The 24,805-nt window shown below is 35.4% G+C and overlaps 2 protein-coding genes across 2 annotated transcripts; both read left to right on the top strand.

Annotated features, from left to right (window-relative positions):
- Positions 1-13: 13 nt before the first annotated feature.
- On the top strand, positions 14-2,540 carry LOC122583465. Its single transcript, XM_043755867.1, has 3 exons — positions 14-74; positions 844-1,097; positions 1,140-2,540. Exons 1-3 carry the CDS (start codon positions 14-16, stop codon positions 2,538-2,540), a joined length of 1,716 nt encoding a protein of 571 aa, XP_043611802.1.
- A 7,065-nt stretch (positions 2,541-9,605) lies between these two features.
- On the top strand, positions 9,606-23,374 carry LOC122581781 (probable phosphoinositide phosphatase SAC9). Its single transcript, XM_043754060.1, has 15 exons — positions 9,606-9,768; positions 10,348-10,460; positions 10,552-10,632; positions 11,154-11,758; positions 12,542-12,674; positions 13,202-14,376; positions 14,723-14,830; positions 15,032-15,202; positions 16,133-16,366; positions 17,038-17,445; positions 17,721-18,452; positions 19,398-19,595; positions 20,117-20,578; positions 21,290-21,520; positions 22,858-23,374. Exons 3-15 carry the CDS (start codon positions 10,620-10,622, stop codon positions 23,128-23,130), a joined length of 4,743 nt encoding a protein of 1,580 aa, XP_043609995.1. The 5' UTR covers positions 9,606-9,768; positions 10,348-10,460; positions 10,552-10,619; the 3' UTR covers positions 23,131-23,374.
- The last annotated feature ends 1,431 nt before the right edge of the window (positions 23,375-24,805 follow it).

Raw genomic sequence — 24,805 nt, 5'->3', positions numbered from 1 at the left:
AATACTTAAGGAAATGGATGGGTTGACATCAATGTCGAGTAAAATGAAAGACTTAGAGGGAGGGAAATTGATAGGCAAGCAGACCACCTCAACTATCCACAACCAAAACCAAATAAGCAACACACATGGGTCACCAAATGAGCAACACACATGGGTCACTTTGATATAGCTGGAGAAATAATCATGTGAAAATATGGGGCTTTTCAACTTCACTCACATAGCTGCTTTTAGTTTGTTTGTTTTTATTTAATTATCACATGTTTTTTATGTTATTAATTAGTCTAGGCAGTTATTTCCATTTCCAAAAAAGTGTACTGCAAACGTGTGAAAGCAGTTGGTCTTTTTTCTCTTTTATGTAACATGCTCATATGAATGAAAAGGAGATTGGAAGTTAAACTTTAGTTTTATTCTCTGATTTAATTTCCGAGAATAAATTAATCAATGCTATCCTAATTGTGGCGAATTAGGAGGTGATCTTTGATAGCTAATTTGTTAAACGTGGTGAGTCTGTATCGTTTTATAAGTTAGTGATTTAGCCAAGCAAATATCTCAAGTGGTGAGGCTGTAACTTGAGATTAGAGTTTTCTGTTCGGGTTTCTTGCTGTCATTTGAAGGTCCTGGTTATTATCTGGTATCAGAGCGTGGGAACGGATACCTGAAGTAGTACTGAATTGAAGAAACTTTTGGAAACACTTGAAACAGATAAACGAGAGATGGCACAACAAATTAAGGCAATGCAGGATCAAATTTAGGAGTTGATTCTTTCTCAAAACCGTCGTACCGGTGATGATCAATACTCTGATAAGAGTGACGGGGCTTCCCATTTCAATATCAATCAATCAGGCACCAGGAACTGGCATCCAAATGATATAAAAGTCGACATACCCGAGTATGATGGAAAGTTGGATCTCGATGAGTTCGTGGAGTGGCTTCGAACAGTAGAGCGCGTTTTTGATTACAAGCAGGTCACAGATGAAAATAAAGTCAAAATTGTTGCTCTCAAACTTCGTAATTATGCATCCATATGGTGGGCTAATACATGTGCAAAGCGTGAAAAAGCCGGAAAAGAAAAGATTAGAGCATGGTCAAAAATGAAAGCAAAGTTGAAGTAGAAGTTCTTACCCTCTTATTATATTCAGGAAGGTTTTTCTCAATTGCAGTTTCTACAACAGGGTTCAGGAATCGCTGAGGAATATTCTCGAGAGTTCGAGTATCTTTTGATGAAATGTGACATTCCAGAAGATGATCCACAGACCCTAGTTCGCTACTTGGGTGGTTTGGAACCCAAAATTGCTAACGTAGTTGAATTACATACCTATCAAACCCTAGCAGAGCTAACTTTATTAGCCCACAAAGTTGACTCTCAATTTCACTCCAAGTCCAAACAGGATCCTAACCGATCTTTTAAAACTACAAATTACCAAAAATCCCCAATCAACCAAAAGACCAATCCATCGAAGCCATATAAACCTTCTACCAATTCCAATCCCAACCCAGAACCATCTAAGGCCCCTTGCCGTTGTTTTCGCTGTCAAGGGCTAGGTCATATTGCATCAGAATGCCCAAATAAGTGTATCATCTCATTAGCGGACTTTGAACTTGCAAATGGTTACGATTTTGAAACCGATTCTGGTTCCTCTAATGCAATTTCGGTTGAACAGGAAGAAGAAATCATTGGCCCCGATGAAGGTGAATGTCTAGTGATACGCCGTGCTTTAAATGTTATTCCAGTTCAGGAGGAGAACGGGCAACGAGAAGCCATTTTCCATACACGATGCACAATTGCCCAGAAAGTTTGCACACTAATTATTGATGGTGGAAGTTGTAAAAACGTTGCTTCTCAAACCTTAGTCACCAAATTGAACTTACCCACTGAAAACCACCCTTCACCCTACATGATTCATTGGCTCAATCAAGGAAAGGGTATTCGTGTATCCCAACGGGTTTTGCTATCTTTCAGTATTGGCAAAACTTATCGGGATGAGTTATGGTGTGATGTTATTCCAATGGATACCTGCCATGTGTTGTTGGGTCGACCCTGGCAGTTCGATTGCCGAGCAATACATGATGGATATCACAACACTTATTCGTTCACTCACAACAAACATAAGATTGTCCTCACACCTACCTCACCAACCAAACAATCTCCTCACCCCTCTCCTGTCCTTGCTACTTTACTACAATCCGAGCATCATGAGTTCCATCTTTTCAAGGAATTCATTCTGTTGGGATTTGATGAACATGGAGAACCTCACCAAGTCAGCCAGCATCCATATCTCCAAACACTCCTAAACTCTTACAGTCAGGTTTTCCCATCTGAGATACCCAAGGGTTTACCACCTGCTAGATCCATTCAACACAAAATTGACTTGATACCTGGATCCATCCTACCAAATAAGCCTGCCTATCGAACTAACCCTCATGAAACTAATGAGATACGCAAACAAGTTGATGTCTTATTAGACAAGGGGCTTATACGAGAATCTCTTAGTCCATGTGCAATTCCAACGTTACTTGTACCCAAAAAGATCGGTGAATAGCGTATGTGTATGGATAGTTGATCGATAAATAAGATTACCATAAAATATCGATTCCCTATCCCTCGTCTAAATGACCTGTTAGACGAGCTCCATGGTGCATCCGTGTTTTCCAAAGTTGATTTAAGGAGCGGATATCATTAGATACGGATATATGAAGGAGATGAATGGAAAACAACATTTAAAACGAAGGAAGGTTTGTATGAGTGGCTTGTTATGCCTTTTGGGTTGTCCAATGCTCCTAGCACATTTATGCGATTAATGAATCAGGTCCTAAAGCCATTTCTGAGCAGATTCATAGTTGTTTATTTTGACGACATCCTAGTGTACAGTAAGGATGAACAAGCACATCAGTCTCACTTACAGCAATTATTTGAAGTCCTGGCACATGAGAAATTATATGGTAATTTAGAGAAGTGTGAATTTTTTACTAAACAAGTCACATTTCTTGGTTATCTTATATCAGCACAGGGTATTCAAGTAGACAAAAAAAAGATTAAGGCCATCAAGGATTGGCCTACACCCCAAACAATTCAACAGGTTAGGACTTTTCATGGCCTCGCCTCTTTCTATCGCCGTTTTATCAAAGGTTTCAGCACCATTGTAACTCCAATGATTGAAGTCACAAAGTCCAAAAAATTTGAGTGGAATCCACAGGCTCAATTTGCCTTCGACGAGCTCAAACGACAGTTGTCATCGACTCCAGTTTTGGCCTTACCAAATTTTGATGATATTTTTGAGGTTGAGTGTGATGCATCTGGTGTTAGGATCGGAGCAGTTTTGTCTCAGCTGGGTCGACCAATCGCGTATTTCAGTGAGAAACTCAATGATGCCAAGCGGCGATATTCCACATATGACAAAGAGTTTTATGCCATCATCCGTGCCTTGGATCACTGGCAGCACTACCTCATATCTAAGGAGTTTATTTTGCATTCAGATCATGAGGCCCTGAAGTACATCCAAGGACAACATAAGTTTCAACCGAGACATGCCAAATGGGTGGAGTTTTTACAAGTTTTCAATTTTACCATCAAACACAAGTCGGGCAAATGTAATAAGAGTGCAGATGCTTTTTCCCGCAGGTACTCTCTTATCACTTATCTCCGACCAAAATTCATAGGTTTTGACCTTCTGAAGGATGAGTATCCCCATGACCCTGATTTTGGTGACATCTATCTCAAATGTCAAACACATGCTACTGGTGAATTTCATATTTTCCAAGGCTATCTTTTTAAACACCAGCAAATGTGTATTCCACGTCATGGCACCCGCATTGCATTAATCCAGGAGACCCACCAGGGGGGGTTAGCGGGTCACCTTGGGGTGGATAAAACTGTCCACCTTTTACGGACCCAGTTCTTTTGGCCCAAGCTGGCGCGAGACGTTGAACATTTTATACGTCGTTGTGTGCAATGCCATCGAGCAAAGAGCCATTCTTTTCCTCATGGCTTGTATATGCCATTGCCTGTACCAGTAAAACCTTGGGAGGATGTGAGTCTTGATTTTGTTACTGGGTTACCTCGCACTCAACGCCACAAAGACTCAGTAATGGTTGTCGTTGACCAACTCTCCAAAATGGCTCACTTTGTCGCATGTCATACCACTTTCGATGTTGTCCAAGTTGCTAACCTCTATTTTCAGGAAATCGTTCATCTTCATGGTGTGCCTAAAACGATGGTTAGTGATCGGGATGTTAAATTCCTCAGTCATTTTTTGTTGACCCTGTGGCGAAAACTAGGCACAAAACTCAAATTCAGTACCTCACACCACCCCCAAACCGATGGTCAAACGGAAGTCACCAACAGGACCCTTGGATCATTACTCCGGTCGCTCATTACTACTAATCTGAAACAGTGGGAAGATTTATTACCGCAAGCAGAATTTGCATATAACAGAGCTCCTAATAAAACCACAGGGCTCAGTCCTTTTATGGTTGTTTATGGTATGAACCCTCACACACCACTCGAACTTGCTGTTCTAGACACAAGTTCCAAATTCAACCAGCAAGCAAGTGACTTAGCCACTGATATTAAAGCCATTCATCAACAGGTGCATGACCGAATCACCAAAAATAATGAGCTTATCAAATATCGTCGAGACAAAGGAAGGAAACATATTCTCTTCCACCCCGGTGATCTCGTCTGGATTCACTTGAAAAAGGAGCGTTTTGCCACTAAACGGCGTTCCAAACTCAGTCCTTGCTAAGGTAAATGACAATGCATACAAGATTGAGTTACCTGGTTCATATGGGGTTGCAGCAACTTTCAATGTTGCAGACCTCCAGCCATATTTTGATCCAGAAGAACCCCTTCCAAGTTTGAGGACAAACTTTTCTGAAAAAGGGGAAGATGATAGGCAAGCAGACCACCTCAACGATCCACAACCAAAACCAAATGAGCAGCACACATGGGTCACTTTGATACAGCTGGAGAAATAATCATGTGAAAATATGGGGCTTTTCAACTTCACTCACATAGCTGCTTTTAGTTTGTTTGTTTTTATTTAATTATCACATGTTTTTATGTTATTAATTAGTTTAGGCAGTTATTTCCATTTCCAAAAAAGTGTACTGCAAACGTGTGAAAGCAGTTGGCCTTTTTTCTCTTTTATGTAACATGCTCATATGAATGAAATGGAGATTGGAAGTTAAACTTTAGTTTTATTCTCTGATTTAATTTCTGAGAATAAATTAATCAATGCTATCCTAATTGTGGCGAATTAGGAGGTGATCTTTGATAGCTAATTTGTTAAACGTGGTGAGTCTGTATCGTTTTATAAGTTAGTGATTTAGCCAAGCAAATATCTCAAGTGGTGAGGCTGTAACTTGAGATTAGAGTTTTCTGTTTGGGTTTCTTGCTGTCATTTGAAGGTCCTGGTTATTAGAAATATTTGAAATTTGTATTGAAAGTGGTTTTACTGGTAATTGTAAAAGTAGTGGTCTTGATAATTTTAAGAAATGAATGGGTTGAAATCAATTCTCAACTTAAATTTCAAGAATTAGTTTGTGTGAATAAGTTGTATCTATTTTATCCCTCCCAAAATCCCAATACTTAGAAGAGGCATGGATCCACGATGTAGGGTCATCTAGAATGTCACCTCAACGTTCATGATTTCATCAATTTTAAGTAGTTATGAATGCAGAACGCCTAGAAAGCATTAACACCATATCTTTCTTTTTTTATTTAAAATGTCTCATACATTAAATTTTTAACTATTAATAAAAAGGTATTAGTAATAAAAATTACAAGTCATTAGTAATAAAAAGTAGAATACATTAATAAGAAACTAAAAATATATGAACAATAATCCTAAAGATACATTGTTTCATGTATATATCTCATTGAGAGCATGCATCAAAGAAATAAAAGATCATATCCTTTCATTGAGAGCTTATTTTCAGAAAGTTTACTACAATGAGTCAAATAATAAATATAAATATAAGATTTAAAATTCATGTATATTTAATGTATGTAAAACAATCTGATCATCAAAATAATTGTAAAAATTCCATACGCAAGACTCAGTTTCTACTTTGGATATATTGGGGTTGTTGAAATTGATAGATATGATATATTAAACTTTGGGTTTATCAAAAAGAGTAAACAGAAAATCACTTTGATTAATAAGAAACAAAAGAAACAATCAAATAACTGGTATTACTTTGATTTCTACTAGATTAAAATAATCAATAACAAACAAAAAGTGTGCATGCCGAGCAACGAAAGGAATATCAAAAATGTTGATGAAGGCACAAAAATAGGTGGGGTGGGAAATGGAAGAGTGTCGGGTGCCACATAATCCATCGGGATCAGGGGTCATACTCTATACCATATGCTTTTAGGGTGGAAGGTGTCATGATACACCAAATCATATCAACCCATGTCATTCACCAATAGGATGTTGCAAATTAATTTTAACTCATTAACCTAACAACTCATCATTTTTACAAGGTGTCATGATAAATAGCTATCATTTATTTTTATTTATTTAGTCATAGTTATAATAAAAAATTATCTAAAACATAAAATTCTATTAATAATTAAAAAGTAGCTCATTGCATAACAACCAGGGAAAAAAGGAAAAGAAAGAAAGACAATTGATAATACAATTGTGGATAATACAGGGGGACTTGGATAAGAGGAACGAGTTGAGATTGAACGGGTCATCCACTACCTACTGATTGACTTGAAACTCCCTTTTATTTCCTTGGAAACATGATTGTTTTCTTGTTTAAAAAATGAATGAAAGAAATGTATATAATGTAAATTTGGAAGATGACCGAGCTAGGTGGTAATATATATATATATATATATAGTTAAAGATTAGAAGGATTATGTTATTAATGCTTGCAACGGTTCAATCCATTTATTCCTAGGCAAAGCAACAGTCAATTCATGTATTATCAAGCTTATTTTCTCAAACCGACTTCATCTAAACCAAATGGAAACCAAAAAGGCGGGGGGGGGGGGGGGGGAATTTTGATTTGGTTTCAAGCAAACCGTGTGAAAACCAAAGCCCACACTCCCCCCTTATCCAAAGTCTTGAAAAAAATTAAGATCAGAATTAGATATTTATATCAAACTAGAACCTCTAACCGATATATCTCTTTGTTAAGGGTCTTGCCCTCTTGGTCATTAAAAGAGACACGACCCTATCTTATCAACTATGAGAGTATCATCATTAAATATGTCATTGACTTAATAAATATACAAGTTGTTATTTAGACAAATTAATTGACTTAAAATGTTGATTATGTAGTGTTTGGACTAAGGATGCAAGTTTTTGATGATATGGAAGGGCTAAAAGAAGGCAATTGGATCATGTTTAAGGCTTTGGACCGAAGATGAAGACTTTCTGTGAAGATGGACGTTTTATGCTCAAGATAGAAGCTCAAGGGTGTAATGTGTAATTATTTTTTATATAAATACAAAGAGATGGTCACTGTTCCGACCACCACTTCTTGCAGCCATTTTGTTATCGTTTGAAACCCTAATCTTTTCCGATGTAATCTTCATCTATTTTCTGTTATGTTCTGTAAATTAAACTTATAATCAATCATATGGCTAGTTCTCTCAAGTATGCTGCTAAGATGTGTGTCTATTTCGTTCATATATCTCTACTTTTTTACACAAGCATAATACTCGCGCGTTGCGGCGGATTTTATAACCACCTTTTTGGATGAATACACGAATTTTAGAAGTGACAATTTGTTATAAGGGTATATATGGTATTTTAGTATTAGTGCAGTGTGTGCAGGGGCATTTTGAGAACCATAAATATAATAGTAATGGATTAAAGAAAGATAAAGATAAAGATATTTGTAATAATTATTGATTAATGTATTTTATTTTATTTATTTTGTAATTAAAATCAATAAATCAATTAGTAGAATTGGAATGTTTCAGAATTAGAAGGTAGAATAGTGCTTGGTCATGTATTTTGTCATTATATTTGCTTGTAAATATTTTTGTAGATAATACAAATTCACCTTTAAAATTATTTATCCCTACATTATATAAATCTCACTTCAAAATTTGTTAGTTATTACCTATGTGACATGCTTAAAAATGCAAGAAAGCCCAAAAATCATTACAATATTGCTCCTTGGAAGGTCTACGGATTAGTTATTTTTATAAGAAGTTCAAATTTTCGAAAACAGATTAGTTATGCTTTCAAGAAATTCAAACTTTCAAAAATTTGAATATGTAACCGTTCGTGTATTGCTTGTGGCGGTTACTTCCTTGCATGTATATGTCTATATAAGGTCACTTTCATTCAGTTTTAAGGCATTTCAAAACGTAAACACATAACAGATCAATTTTAGCATGACTTCACTAAACCATGTTTCAATCAGAAATTTGCGTCTAAATAATAAGGCCTGTATGATAACGGTTAGAATTTGCGGCTATAGAAGCAACCTCTATATGGAGATGTTAATAACATAGGTAGTATTGAGATGATCCTGATGGACGAACATGTAAGTATTCATTGTTTGTAAATTTTTCTTTTTTGATTAGATTACTTTTTAACATAACTTTCTTTCGAATTTATAACTAGCTTTTTAACATTCTAATGTATAAACATTTTCATTTTGACAGTTTGATAAAGTGGTTGTTGTTGCAACAATCGGTTTATTCCAACCGACCAGTTATGGTATTCAATGGAATGTGTGAACTGTTCTCAAGAAGTTAAGTTGACCGATCTCCACATGGATGCAGTCGACATTATTGATGCTTTAAGGGACAACAAAATGTGGATTTGTTGTTCATGTAACAAGGAAGGAGTTCTCATCAATCCTAGGTATATATTTATATTTCATATTAAAACTCTATAATCATTAAGTTGTGTGATAAAATTGTATCTCTGTTTTTTTTTTTTTGTAGGTTTAATGTGCAAGTTAGGATTGTAAATGCCACTGGTGCTATTGGAGTTAAAATGAATGATCAACAAATTTCAAATCTTATACAAAGAACAGCCATCAAATTTGTGATGAAAATTATGAGGTATATTTGGTTTATTTTAGTGCTAAATTAGACTTTTCTATGCATTTTAAGTCATTAATTTTTTTTTAAAATGGTCATTAGTTGTAATAGGAGTACATTTACTTCGCTACATGCATGCTTGAACTGGTGTTAAAGAAATTATTTAAGGTTATAGCGCATCCACATGGGTCTATATATCAAAGTGGGGGAAAATTCATAATACCTATCCCATCTAGGTAACCAACATAATCCTTCTTATATGCGTCTACTATGGGCAATTCATTTTATAATTTCTCTCCAGCGTGCAATGTACGCGTTTTAAGCTCTCGTGTATCATTAATAAATCCTAAGATATATCTAGCATTCTTCTTCTTTAAATTAATCATCTCATAAGAATATTTTTATTATGTCCAACTCTGTTATATTTATTCATTGATACAATCTTAAAATAAAGTTTAAGAAAAATTATTTAGGGTTGTCCGTGCATCGCACTGGGTCTAAGCACTAGTTTATTAATAAATCAATACATAGAAAACAGAAAAACAGGAAAACCTACCCCCTAAACAGACGCTGATCTGTGTTATCAGTTATTCTGGTTTCGTTAACATCATTTTTTCCCGTAAATTTATTATTGATATTTATAAATAAATAAGTAATTAAATAAAAACGCCCCCACTTAAATTAATTGTATATAATTACATATCATTCATCCAACAGCATCAATTAACCGTTGTTTTGATCGTTACATGGTAATTTTCCGGCACCTTTAATTAGGTCTTAATTCTTTATTAATTTTCTGTTATATATAGATATATGTATGTGTATATACATGTTTCAGATCAATTTATAATCAGTCTGATCTTATTCACTTATTATTTGTGTCTTTTTAAGGTATGCGAAATTAATATATAATGTAGTTGTACTAATGATGCATAACTTTTTGGAAATGTAGTCATATGATTGCATCACACTTGGGGATCAATCAAGAGTGTTCGTTAAGTTGAACCCGCGAAAAATTTTACGTCTTTAGAGTTATAGTGCGTAGTAAAGTATTGGTTATAATGTTAAGTTCGACCGTTGATTATGTACCAAAATCTTACTATATTTTGATATGAACCGGTTGGAACATTTTCTAACTCCGTCCTTGGTGACACTCGTTTTGAATTCATAGTTTATTAGATTATGATTTATAATTGTATATTGTATATATATAGGTATTCGTTTTGGTAGGAAGGGTTTTCAACGTAGAAAGTGTAGGAAGAACGATCACCTACTTTATCGTTTTTGTTTACCTGACTTTATTCTTGATGCGTCTGGAGTGTTATCAGGTGCGTTAAAGGGATTAAAGAGGAAATTGAGGTGCTTTAAAGTGTAAACAATACGCTCGTCGTCCTTCCTGCACTGTCTACATTCAGAACCTTTCGTACTGAAAACCTCACCTGTATGTGTGTTTGTATTTATATGTAAATTTTGATGAGTAGTTTTTAGATACTTTAGCTAACTTCTGTACTTGATGTTGTTTTATACTCCAGAATCTTACCTTTAGGAGTATGAACCGTAGTGATGTCATCAACAATTAGAGAAGCTTCATTACGACACAATGGATTCAACTGGTTAGGCCCTCCAACCCTTTATCATGTTTTAATATAACCTTTTTTAGCCTCATTAATCTTATTTCTTGTTCCCTCTTACTTTTAGCATGGGTATATTTTAAACCATTGAGTTCTGAGTGGGCCGGTTTTGGTTTATATCTAATAGGTTAAACGGGTAAAATCAAAATAGTTAGCTATATGGAAAAGGGTTTAATGTTGTCAGATTGTATATCTAATGTACAAAACCTCCTAAATTATGTATTAAAGAGAGAGAGAGAGAGAGAGAGAGAGAGAGATAACTATTGAGATAATACGTAGTTATTAAATAGACAATAAGGTTGACTCTGGCCAGTTTCACCCTGTACTACATGTAGCTGTTTTGATGCACTACAACTTACCCATTTTTTTTCACCTATAGGATATCTGTATTAACATATAGTGTATTTGAATTTATGGTAATTAAATAGACAATCAAGTCATGTGTACTTTGTTGTAATTTTTTGGTTCTCATACTTGGTTCCTTTTGTGCAAACCTACTCCAGGTACAGTCGAAGGATTGAGGAACACGTCTGTAGTTATCCTTACCCTTGAAACCAATGAGGTGTATATTGTTGTTAGCTTGTCTTCTAGGACAGATACTCAAGTCATTTTTATTGATCCAACAACTGGGTCCCTTCAGCATGACCGAAAGCCGGGTTATGACATATTTAACTCCCAAGATGAAGCACTAAACTACATAACAGATGGTTCAAAGTTGATTTGCAAGAGTACAACTTACGCCAAAGCTATATTGGGTTATGCAGTACTTGGGAGTTTTGCCTTGCTGCTTGTTGCTACAAAGTTGACTGCTAGCATTCCATATTTGCCAGGTGGCGGGTGTGTATACACCATTAATGAGAGCAAATGGATCAAGTTATTCCTTCATAACCCTCAACCGCAGGGTAAAGGAGAAGTAAAAAATATTCAAGAACTTACTGAACTTGAGATTGATGGAAAACACTACTTTTGTGAAACAAGAGACATCACCCGGCCATTTCCTAGTCGTGTTTCCCAAAAAAATCCTGATGATGAATTTGTTTGGAATGGGTGGTTCTCAATGGCTTTCAGAAGAATTGGGTTGCAGCAGCACTGTGTCATTTTGCTGCAGGTACGGTGCTTTATAGTTTGTGCGATTTTGAAATATTCATGTGCTATCTGACTGGCAAAACCCATATGTAATGTAGTTGCTTTTTTGGATCCCTGAATATTTGTAGAATTATGTATAACGAATAAATAATCATTCCACAAGGTAAATATGGACAAACGCCAATTAAGTACAGTCTACTGTCTAAGTTTGATAAATGTACTGTACTGTAACTTTAACCAACTACATTACCACATACTACCATATGTCATCGAAGTATACTATTTGTATATGAATTTTACTAAGAGTACATGTTAACATGGCACTAATTTTGAATGCATTTTGCCATGTCAGCCATCACCTTCACATCGAGAATGATGATGCGGATCATATAGTGGTTAAGCTTTTTCAAATAAAAACAATCCTAGATTGTTTGATGGGACGTAATATATGTGTAATCAATAAGCGTCCATTCTACAATTGTAAACAACCCAAACAACCCAAGATTATTATCGGAAATATTTTATTGTATATACATAACAAATAAGGACACCATTAAAACTCAACCCTAGATTGTTATTTTATTTTTCGTCGTCTAATCTCAAAGTTTATGCAACAAAGAAGTTGATACATGTCTAAATCTGTTAACTATTGTATTCTTGTGGTGTGTATATTGTTATCCATAAGAATCATTTTTTTCCAGAATCACAACCAACATGCTTGAACCGTCATCTGACCATGTAATATCCAAATGGCATCTGGGATCTAATAGGATTGCATGCTCAAGTAATCCATGTAAACTTACAGGGATTTGTAGAATATCGAACATTTGGAAGCTTAGGCCAGCAAGAAGGCATTGTTGCACTCATAGCTCGTCGCAGTAGGCTGCATCCAGGCACTCGATACATAGCAAGGGGGATGAACTCTTGTTACAGCACAGGTAGCTTGACATCTTAAAAATGGTACATTCATTTTTCTTTTCTGTAATGCTTGTTATTGTTTATAACTTGATGGGAATATTACATTTGTTGATAAAACCTCTTTTTTAATGGTTCAAGAGGCTCTTGATGGGAACATTGATGCTATACTCTTATAGCATCAATGTTCTGCATGATCAACTTCAGTGCTCCATTTTTTACTTCGACATCCGATCTTACAGTAACATCTCAAAACTATTTGTGTAATGGTAGCAAGAGAAGTCTAATCTACATTGGATTTCTTATACTAGTTAAATAGCTAAAACAAAAGCGGTTTACTTTCTGTCTATATATCTCTTAATCATATAGAAATGCATACCCTACATTAACCATTAGTTCATTGGTAATTGATGGAAAACATGTAAAAAAGTTCAATGTCTTTTGTAAATGTAAATGCTGTACGGATACTATGTTTCTGGTGTATGTCTTTTTTCTTTTGAATTTTTCTTATTGTTTCTTTATGATTCTAATTAGCATCTATTGGCCACAGGAAATGAAATTGAGTGTGAGCAGCTTGTATGGGTTCCAAAACGGGCTGGTCAAAGCGTGCCTTTCAATACTTACGTTTGGAGACGAGGCACTATTCCTATCTGGTGGGGTGCGGAACTAAAGATGACTGCTGCAGAAGCATCAATTTATGTTTCTGATCGTGATCCTTATAAAGGAAGTGAACGGTATTACCAGAGATTAAGCAAGAGATACGATACTCAGAATTTAGATGTTGGCGCAAATCAAAATAAAAATGGATCTGTTCCTATTGTGTGTGTCAATTTGCTTAGAAATGGAGAAGGGAAATCAGAATCCATTTTAGTTCAACATTTTGAGGAATCGTTGAATTTTATCCGCTCAACCAATAAACTTCCTAGTACCAGATTTCATTTGATACATTATGATTGGCATACAAGTGTCAGATTAAAAGGTGAACACCAGACCATTGAAGGACTTTGGTACCATTTGAAAGCACCCACGATATCCATAGGCATATCTGAAGGTGATTATCTACTTTCTCGTGAGCAATTGGAGGAGTGTGAAGGTGAAAAAATCTGTAATGATGACATCATTGGCTTCTTCTGCTTACGAGTACATCAAAATGGAGTAATTCGCTACAATTGTGCTGATTCTTTGGATCGCACAAACGCTGCTAGTTTTTTTGGTGCCCTTCAAGTTTTCACAGAGCAATGTAGGAGGCTTGGGATATTTCTTGACAATGAATTGGCAAATGGTCAGCAATCACCTCATAATCACAGTGGATTGGAAAAGCATTCTGACATGTTAACCGGAAACTCAAATGATATTAATAACAAGACTAGGACCACAAGCCGGAAAGATAAGCCATGGAAGCGATTTGACATGACATTTGAGGAGTTCAAACGGTCAACCCTTTTATCACCAGTATTTTTGTTAGCTGACCTTTTCTTGATTGCTGGTGATGTTCATGCAACACTGTACACGGGTTCTAAAGCAATGCACAGTCATATTCTCAACATATTTAGTGAGGATGCTGCAAAATCCAAACAATTTTCTGTGGCACAAAATGTGAAAATAACCCTTCAGAGAAGATATAATAACGCAGTTGTAGATAGCTATCGTCAGAAGCAGTTAGAGATGTTCCTTGGATTAAGGCTTTTCAAGCATCTCCCGTCAGTATCAATCCAGCCTTTGCATGTATGAAATTTTAAACCTTGTTAATTATTTTCTTATTTAAGTCACATGATCACGCATAGATCTGCGTGGATCAGCTTGACCCTGGAGTCGGAAACATCTAACCCGGATCTGATCCGATCAACTCAATGCTTAAGCTGTACTATGCAGATCTATGCTTGATCAGCACACATACATATTTCATCTAAGCACATTGTTCTGACTTCTTAATGCCAAATAAGAACAAATTGTCATACCTTCTATCTTGATTGCCTTGTCATACCATCTATCTCACTGATATAACTCTGTATATGTGTTGTGTTGAGATCTTCTATTAAAAATTACTTGATATTTCCTCTTTTCTTGGTAGGTCGTTACTAGACGATCTGGCTTCCTTCTTAAACCGGTTGCCAGCATTGACCAAAGATCTGACGATGGAAACTGTCTTCTCAATTTTAAGCAAAAAGATCTCCTCTGGGTAACAATAGTCTGTTTTCTTTATAGCTTTGTAAGAAACTGCTGTTACATATTACACGATCCTGAAAAAAGTTCAGTTCACGAACTAATTCTTCCCCATATTCTTCCTATATAAATATAAACTGTGATTCTCTATATAAACATTTTTTGTTTCTACATCAATTCTGAGTATATACTATAACGTGGCTTATTTATTGTACAGGTTTCGCAACAGGCAGCTGACATAATACAACTTTTTATTTACCTTGGAAAGCCTTGTCATGTTTGCCAACTTCTTCTCACAATTTCACATGGTGCAGATGATTCAACATACCCATCTACAGTTGATGTGAGAACAGGACGTGATCTAGATGTGCTTAAACTAGTTGTGGAGGTTTGACTTATCTCTTCACACGCTAGGCATGTTGAATTCGAAACCACACTTCCTATTCCTAATTTATTCGTACACATATGGCACATACAAGTATATTAAATAGTATCAAAATGAATTATTCACAAGGTTTCTTTGGAGATATCATTAATAATTTGACAGTACATCTGCAGTTACTAATAAAGACATATGATTTGGAATTGAGTCATACCTTCTAAAAAGATTTAACAAGTGCCACTAACTGGCTATGTTATGAGTAACCTATTCCTTTCCACGAAACAAAAGACCAATTACACAAATCCAAATCTCACGATTTGGATAGAATATCTGAAAGTAAGCCCGTGAATTGTAATAGCATGATTTTTTTGTTGAAGTGCCTGAACTAGACATATTGAGTCTGATTAAAAAACCATGTCAGTGCCTAACTGGCAAGTTTTTGTTGTAATACAACTTATACGCTATTTCAAAAAATAAGAAATGATTGAATTATCTATTGGTGAGTATTTTTGCCTTTCTGATAATGTATAGACAAAGAGGGCAGAAAAGGGATGTTAATTGTGTGAACCAAATCTTGAGTACATTAGGAGATTTGACCAACTATTTTTATAGCACTGATGGTTGACCATTAAAGAGACATTACGTACATAATATGGGTTTTGATCAATTATATTGAGGGGGGTAATAAATGATGTAAGAACTAACAATAATGAAAAAGTGGTTATACAATTTTGGATAAAACAGTGGAAATTTTTTTAGAATTGAGACTGTAAGGACTAAGGAGTTAGGGTTAATCATTATGGGTCATCTCAGTTAGCCCCGTCCTTTCTTTTTCCACCTTATATTCTATGTTTTAGTTGCTAAAAGTTGATAATTTGAGGGTATTATAATCATCTTGGTACAAATTTGTTATAAGCTATACCAATATGTTTACAGGGAGTCCCCATTCCCAGGTGTCCTAATGGTACAAATATGGTGATACCCTTACCAGGACCTATTAGTGACAAGGATATGGCTTTGAATGGAACAAGCCTACATGCCCCTAAAACCAACCTTCCATTTCTGTACGATTTCAGAGGACTGGAAGGCAAATTGGACTTTCTTACTCGTGTGGTGGTACTCACATTCTATCCGTCTGAATCAACCAATTCCCCCGTCACTCTTGGTGAGGTAGGTTGAACATTAAATATATGTATTTTCGCTTTCTATTGTTTCTTGTACTTCATCTAACTGTAATACTTCTCTTAAGTTCGGGTAATAATCTTATTCTGCTTCCTTGTCCATAAGATCTAGCTCTTAAGCTTCATACATTCAGTGTAAACTATATGGGACTATGGGAGTGAGATTATGTCAGCATTTATTAAATCATTAAATTTTCTGGCAAAAATCTCTTTTGATATGTTGAAAGTGGAGGAAAATTTGACAAGTTAGGCCTAAGAACAGATATTCATATAGATAATACTAACTGAAAGATGGCCATGTAAACTGATGATTGCATGTGATGTGGCTACAAATGAATGCATTTTGATAGTAGATGAAAGATTCTATTTTACATGTGAATTTATCTGTATATGTGTAAATGGTGTGTGTTTAATGTTCACATGTGACCAGATCAAATCACGTATAAATCAAAAGGTGAATTTGTGGCATTCAACTTTTTTAGTTCTCATTTGAACCTCCGCCAACATTCACATGTAGATGGACTTATGCCCATGTGAAATTAACACATAATTTGTTGGTTCTTGAATTTTATGTGTTTTTATTTGAAGCTGCCTCAATTAAGATAGTGGATGTGACTCCTGTTTCAATGTTTCATACATATTAACTAGAAATTGTTACAGGTAGAAATACTTGGAATTTCTCTTCCTTGGAGAGACATCTTTCATGCTGAAGGCCCTGGTGCTAAGTTATGGGAAGGTGTTGCTAATGTTAAAGATAAATTTAACTATCTCCCGTTTAAATCAGACAGCAAGCCTGATGTCGCTTCGATCAATACTGAATTCTCTCCTGGAAAATCTGATACACCCACTAGCCCTCAGGTAGACCTCTTGACGGGTGATGACATGATTTCAGGATTCGATTCGCATCCAATGACAGAGATTAGTCTGCAAGATCCATGTCTCAATCTAGATGATGTTCACAATGAAGAGAATGAATCTCGAAGAGTTTCAGTGCAAGATAACACACCAACTAAAACGTGTCCGCAGCAGTACCTAAACTCCTTTGAAATGTTGACTGCCTCACGTTGGGTATGCTAAGCTATTTTTATGTGGCATTGTTTTTGTTACTGGTATTGGTAGTAGTGTTATTCTAACCTATGTAAGCTAGCATAGGAGTTTTATGCCTCTTTAATATGCTTTGGGTTGACCCATTTGCTATTGAGTTTGTGTTTTGGTGATCAATCATAATATCCTTTTTTGGTAATTTTCTGTAGTCGTGCATGCCACAGTTGGTCCTTCCTTACTCTGCAGATTCTTTCATGCACCAATTAGATGAAACAATAACTGAATATGAGGTTTTGCAGGATAACAAATTAAGCTTTGTAGAAGCGATGAAACTTGAAATTGAACGTCTTCGTTTTGGTCTTTCTGCGGCTGAAAGGGATAGGGCTTTATCATCTATTGGCATAGATCCAGCTACTATAGATCCCAATGCACTGATAGAAGAATCTTACATAGGTTCATTATGCAAGGCGGCAGATGCCCTTGCAGTTCTTGGTCAAGCTTCTCTAGAGGACCGGATTACTGGTGCTATTGGTCTTGATCCTATAGATAATTATAATGATATTGATTTCTGGAATATTAGTAAAGTTGGTGAAGGTTGTTGTGGAGAACCATGCCAAGTTCGTGCGGAAACTTCAACTTTGGCTTCTTCTTCAGAATCAACATATTTGTGTTCTGTGTGTCAACAGAAGGTTTGCAGAGTTTGTTCTGCTGGTAAAGGAGCCATCCTTCTTCGAAACAATACTAGTAGATCAAGTTATAGCAACATGGATGGGGTTATTTGTAAGATGTGCTGTGATGATAGTGTTCTTGATGCATTAAGTTTGGACTATATTAGGGTTTTAATCAGTCACCGAAGAAGTAGTCATGCTGAAACTGCTACTTATAAAGCTTTGGGTAAAGTGGTAGGGAGTAACGATATCCCTGGAAAAAAGGAGTCAAGTGAAATGTATGGAGCTTTCACAGCCATTCAACAATTGCTCAATGGAGAGGAATCGTTAGCTGAATTCCCATTTGCAAGTTTTTTGCACTCGGTATTTTTCTTTCATTTAATTTACAAATGCTGAAAGTTAGATATGGCAATATCGTACCATTGACATAGAAGTGTGTATATTCTGATTACATTTCAAGGGTGAAAAGGAGTAGAGTTTAGAAAGGGAAAAAAGAGGCATGGGTCAACATTTCTATTCAGTGTATTTTTAATGCATAAAATTTTAAATAAAATTCAGTTTATAAGAACTTTTTGGACAAAAAATGTTTCCAGTCTCCTTGAACGATAGATGATTACCCATTTTGACCTGTTACCTAACGCGTTTGATCCACTCGTTTTGCCACCTATATCAAAATTATTAATGCTTACTAATGTTGGTTGATAAACTGAATATGGCTATTCACTGCTAACCATTTGAATTTTAGTTACTATAAGAAATTCCTTTGTAAACTGGATCACATCTCTAGACTATTTAGTGGAACAACATTACAAGGTTTTTTCCTGCTTAAACGTAATTCTGTCAGTGTATGGGGGCATGGATGTTCAGCTCTTCTACGAGAACATGACGCAAAATGGCCGGGTTAAGTGATAATTCAAAACGGGTAATTTATGATTGGCCTAAAAAAACTTGTTGTCTCGAATCTTTAAGTTTGTTGAATTTAATTAGTGTATCACATATGATATAAGTAAAGTTGTATTACTTCTATAAGAATGTGATTTTGCAATTTAAATTATTGCATTAAAATATATTTTAGGCGACTTTGAATCCCTTCAATCCATCTGAATTGTTTTTTAAGTTACAGATAACACATAACCTGTATCCACAAAATCACCACCTTTAAATGTCACCTGAAGTAAAATTAATCATTAGTTTTCACTGTTCATTGCTGTTATATGCACTTCTAGAAAGCTTATTGGATTTTGCTAGGAAAACTTGTCAAAGCTGTATAGTGTGATTCTAAAATAGTATTTCTTTTTGGTTACATAGATTGAATCAGCTTCGGGTTCAGCACCACCCTTGTCATTGCTTGCACCTTTAAATGCTGGATTACGCCAGTCATACTGGAAAGCTCCATCGACTACCTCGTCTGCTGAGCTTATTATTGTCCTTGGCAATCTTTCTGATGTATCCGGGGTCGTTCTTCTTGTTAGTCCTTGTGGCTATTCTATGTCTGATTCCCCAACAGTAAGTACAAAGACTAGCATGAACAAGATTTTTGCAATAAGTTATTTCCTGATTAATACTTCTAGTTTGGACTATTGAAAGCCAATGTCGGGTTAGCCTACTTGGTAGTGGCTCTTGCCGCTTGGGGTGAGGTCTAGGGTTCAATCCCTGGCATGTGGTAATTGAGGTAGTTTAGGAGTAGAGTAGATATGTCTTTCAAAAAATAAAAAGGTTTCGACGCTTCAAAATTTTCACAATCTTAATGAGCTATATGATTACCGAATAGAGGTGGAAAATTGGGTGGTTCAGACTGGTTAGGCAATGGGAGATTGGGATCAGCTAATAGGTAATATTAAATTACGTGTAAATATGGGTCGGTTTCCATAATACTTTACCCTGAAAATTATTTTCTTATATAGATTAGGTGTCAAATCTTATTGTAAAATAAAAGTTTTGATTGGAACACGTTCTCATAAAATTTTAACTATTGGTTTTTATAATGTATGAAATATGTGTTTCATGATATGTCCCATGTTATGTAGGTGCAAATCTGGGCTAGTAATAACCTACACAAGGAAGAAAGATCATGTGTTGGAAAATGGGATGTTAGATCACTTATCACATCTTCCCCAGAGCTTTGTGGTCCAGAAAAATCTGGTAAGGAGGGTCAAACTCCTCGCCACATCAGATTTGACTTTCGAAATCCCATCCTTTGCCGCATGATTTGGATCACACTAAGTATCCAAAAAGTTGTTTCTAGTTCTGTTAGTTTTGGGAAGAATTTCAATCTTTTATCCTTGGATGATGATTCTTCCTCTGGGCTCGGCAGGCGTGCCTCTATAGCAGGGACCTCTGAAAGCAATCCATGTATTCATGCAAAAAGAATTCTAGTAGTCGGATATCCGGTGAAAACAGATATAGGGCGGTTATCCTCCAGAAGTTCTGATCATGTTAGCAGCATAAGAAACTGGTTGGACAAAGCTCCATTATTAAATAGATACAAGGTATGGTCACAATAAAACCCCTTCCAATAACATAAATTTAGTAAACTGGACCAGGTTGGGTAACTAGTCAAAATGGATTCAGGTACAACTATGTATTCTAAACGCGGGTTTAAAGGGTTAGGTTCTGGCTAACCCTAAATAAGCTGTAAAGTATATTATTACAATGATTATCTGATTTGGAAGAAAATCAAATAACTTAGGTAACCAACTTAATTTGACCAGAAAAAATCAGCATTTTTTACACTCTTGGGAGGGGGCTTGAGACTTGGATGTCTTGGGTTCAAATCCTAGGATGAGCAAAATGCTCCTTGGACTGGAGACATGGGTTTTTCTATAATGGGTTTTCCCTTTATGAAGAGGCAATGCTGCTGAGGCTAAAATTTACTTTGTAAAAAATAAATGAAAAAAAATAAACTGGTTCTTGGGCACCATGTCATCTTTAATAAAAATAAAATCATTATTGGTAATTTAACCATTAAAAAAAAATTGACCAAATTTGGTTACTGTTTATGCAAATAGCCTCTTTGGATATGCTTTGGGTGACTTTCAACCCCTTTTGACCCACTTCACCAGTGCAACTCCTTTTTGTTTTAGCTATTTTAGAAAATAATCACCCTGTTAACCTTCAGTAGATCCGAACTTAACCCTTTCTCATCGAGATGCCACCTCTAATCTTATACAAGTATGGAACCATTTTTCTCTTTGTTGCAGGTTCCAATAGAGTCTGAGAAATTGATTGACAATGATCTGGTCTTGGAACAAAACATTTCTCCAGCTTCACCGCTGGTTGCAGGATTCCGCCTTGATGGTTTTAGTGCTATGAAACCTGAACTAACCCATTCACCCTCTTCAAATGTAAATGCATTGGACGTATCATCTATTGTCTTTCAACATAAATTCTTATATCCAGCGGTACTACATATTCAAGTATCGGCATCACAGGTACAGTGAGAACCAAAAGTCTCTTTATATGTAAGGTGTTGTGAGTGGTGATTGTGACAATATGTTACCAAATTTCATATCTCTTGAGGATAATTTAATTTAGGGTATGTAGGGGTTTTTGTGTCTAAGAATTCAAGTGGGTATGTAGGGGTTTTTGGCTTGCGGATGATGTCTAAGAAAGTAAGAATACAAGTGGTGTAATGTGATATCTTGTTACACATCACTTGTGCATCAATAACTTCCCATTAGAGGTGAAACATGGGCAGGCTGTGCATATTACAGAGGAGTCGAATTGTCGAAACATTCCGGGTTACAAGGGAAATTTTGTCCAATATCTACACTTTTTGTTAACAGTTAGTGTGTCAAATATGATTGCAGAAACTACATTTCAGTTAAGTACATGTTAATTTAGTGGGTTTTTTTTTCCTAAACGAAATATGCTTTAAACCTGTTTGTCCCGTTTCTTTTCTAGATAACTTCTATATTTACCCATCAGAGATAAGACATAGCTTGTATCAGCCCATTGGTAAATAATTCGCTATATGTGTACTTCACTACTTTGCAGTTCCCACCATGATTTTTTGTTGTTTAGGAATAGTTGGTACGGAAGTCATTCTTACTCGAATTCATCTTGTAGTTAATGTTTTGACCTGTTCCTTTATGCTGGGGTGTTGTGTTACAATATATTTATCCCCATTGTTTATGATAATAATAACTTCCCACCATAGTTTCAATTTATCTTAAAACTAGTGGACTAGTATGTTTTTATGAATGGTATCAAGACTACGCCCTTAAGGTGTAATGAGTTGGATGTATGCTTTAAGATAGCCCGTATGTTTATCATTCCACATTGCTGATGTGACAGATGCTCTGTTACTTACCTTTTAAAATAATGACTTTCTTGACTTGATTTTGACATGGCGCTGTTGTGGTTAATAACGTGTATATATATATATCATATCTAATGTGTGTGTGTGTGTGTGTGCTAACATTTCATTAAAGGTCTAAGGAATGTGTGAAACAGTTGGTAGCAACCGTTCGTGGCTAACTGTTCACGCAAAAGTACAATACCAAAAACATTATTTTATGCTTAGGCAAGCTTGAACAATACAATGGTGACTAATACAGATGTAAAGGGGTTGGGTGGGTTATTGGGCCTCTGCCAGTACTTGTGGATTCTTGGGCATTTAAGAAGTTACTATCATGCAATTCTTAAGTTAGATGTTATTCAGTCAGGCCGCTTCTTTAAATGTCGGGATATCCAAGAAACTCTCGTTATTCTTATCCAACACAATGTGAGTTTGTATGAGGACTAATGTTATGATATATGCTCACAGGGGTCAGCGGAGGAAGAGGTGGTGGTTGCAGAATTCCGGATTCCTGAGGTGAAGGACGGCACTGCCATGTATTTTGACTTCCCAAAAGTAATGAGAAGTCGAAGGATATGGTTTCGACTGGTCGGAGATGTTACCAGTTTCGCAAATGACCCTGAAGATGGTGATGCAGGGCGGGCATTGGCCGCAGGCTTAATTTTATTAAACCGGGTCAAGTTATATTACTATGCCCACCCTTCTGATCTTGGAAGATGGGCTAGCCTCTCTGTTATATGATTTTATCACGTCTATAGTAATTTTGTTATTATTATTCTTATTCTTTATATCATTTATTATTTGTATTTGTAGTTCAAAATAATCATTTCGCCTTATTTCAGGGTTGTTTGCTGATTTTGACAAATTGTGATAGTATTATAAAGGTCAAAATAATAAGCAAGGAAAAGCATGTAAATTGTAAAGCGTTGTTGAAACAAAACTAATTTTGAGGGAAATGTAAACCTGTTAATCATTGTGTTAGCAATGACATGTGTATTCCTAGGTGCCCCATTAATCACATTGCATTATAACTAGTCATAGGCCGCATGATACGGCGGTGTAGTGGCGGCGGGGTGGTGACGGCGACGAGTAATGTATGTTATTGATGTAAAAGAGGTAGTGTAGTTACCGTTTACGTAATAGGGTCTTACATTTGTTGAAGGGTCTTACATTTGTCGAATCGATCTGAAAAACATGAGGTAGCAAGAGGTTAACAAAGCTAATGTTTGCTTTAGTGGTTCAAGTGCATACATTTTTAACGGAGGTCTTGGTTTCAAGACTACCCACCAACACCATATTTAGTTTTTTCTTTTACACTTCTATTTTTGGCTTGTAATTTTAGTTTATAGTAATATTTTTTTTTTAAGTTTCCACTACATCAATAAATAGAGCATGACTTATATTTATATTTGTTAGCAAATATAACCCTTTACTAATTCTTTTTTATCATAGTTTACAATAAAATATATTATAGGTGTTAGTGTATTTAGATGCTAAATTACATGTTTATGTTTTTTGTGAGTACATGATTTATTATGAATTTGATTAACCAAAACGTTTTGTATTTATTTTTATTAGCATTACTAAGGTATTAAGATTAGTAATTTATATTAGTATGTATGTATGTATTATTATTTATTATTTTGTTATATTTTCACAAACTTTGATTATTATTATTATTGTAGTTGTGAATATATTATTAACTTTAATTAACGTTGTTGCTGTTTTAATTTGAATTATCTTAGGCGTTTAAATTTGTCGTCATTTTTTATTGAAAATTATTTTAGACAATACAATAAAATTAGAAAGTAATTTTTTATTATAACTTATTAATTTTAGTCAATGATCGGGTATAAAACTAGTTATTAATTTTAATGGGAACAATCCCCATGAAACTCAGCCCAGCTTTGTGTCCCAAATTGTGGGTATGTACTCGTATGACTCAACACTAGTCTCTAGGCAATTGCTATTGATTTAAGCTAAAAGTGATTGAAAAAACTAAACATATAAAAAAAAATACCATCCTTCATTAACCATAGTATCCACATAGTTCACGGTGGTGACAGGTTTTTCAAGTGATGGTGGTTAAGGCTTATGCTAATTCAGATTATGCATGCGGCAACGGATGACAATCGATATATCCAACCGTCTGTTTTGGATTTTTCTAAACACGCATGCATATAAAAATTGTGCTAGTTATCTGTGGACGAAATATATGTAGTAATGTAGATGGTACTCAACAAGTGAGGATAGATAAAATTTTGTTTCACAAATAATAGGTTTTTTTACGTATACATTAATGTCAGATATCTATACTATATTATAAATCAAATTCATTTTTATTTTCAACATTAAACTTAAAATTTCAATATTGATTTTTAAGTTTTAACAATGTACACATTCTATTGCATGATGT

This window comes from Erigeron canadensis, chromosome 9, assembly GCF_010389155.1.
Source record: "Erigeron canadensis isolate Cc75 chromosome 9, C_canadensis_v1, whole genome shotgun sequence".
Lineage (NCBI taxonomy): Eukaryota > Viridiplantae > Streptophyta > Magnoliopsida > Asterales > Asteraceae > Erigeron > Erigeron canadensis.
Note: the sequence above shows the minus strand (reverse complement) of the source record. Positions and strands in the feature narration are given on the sequence as shown.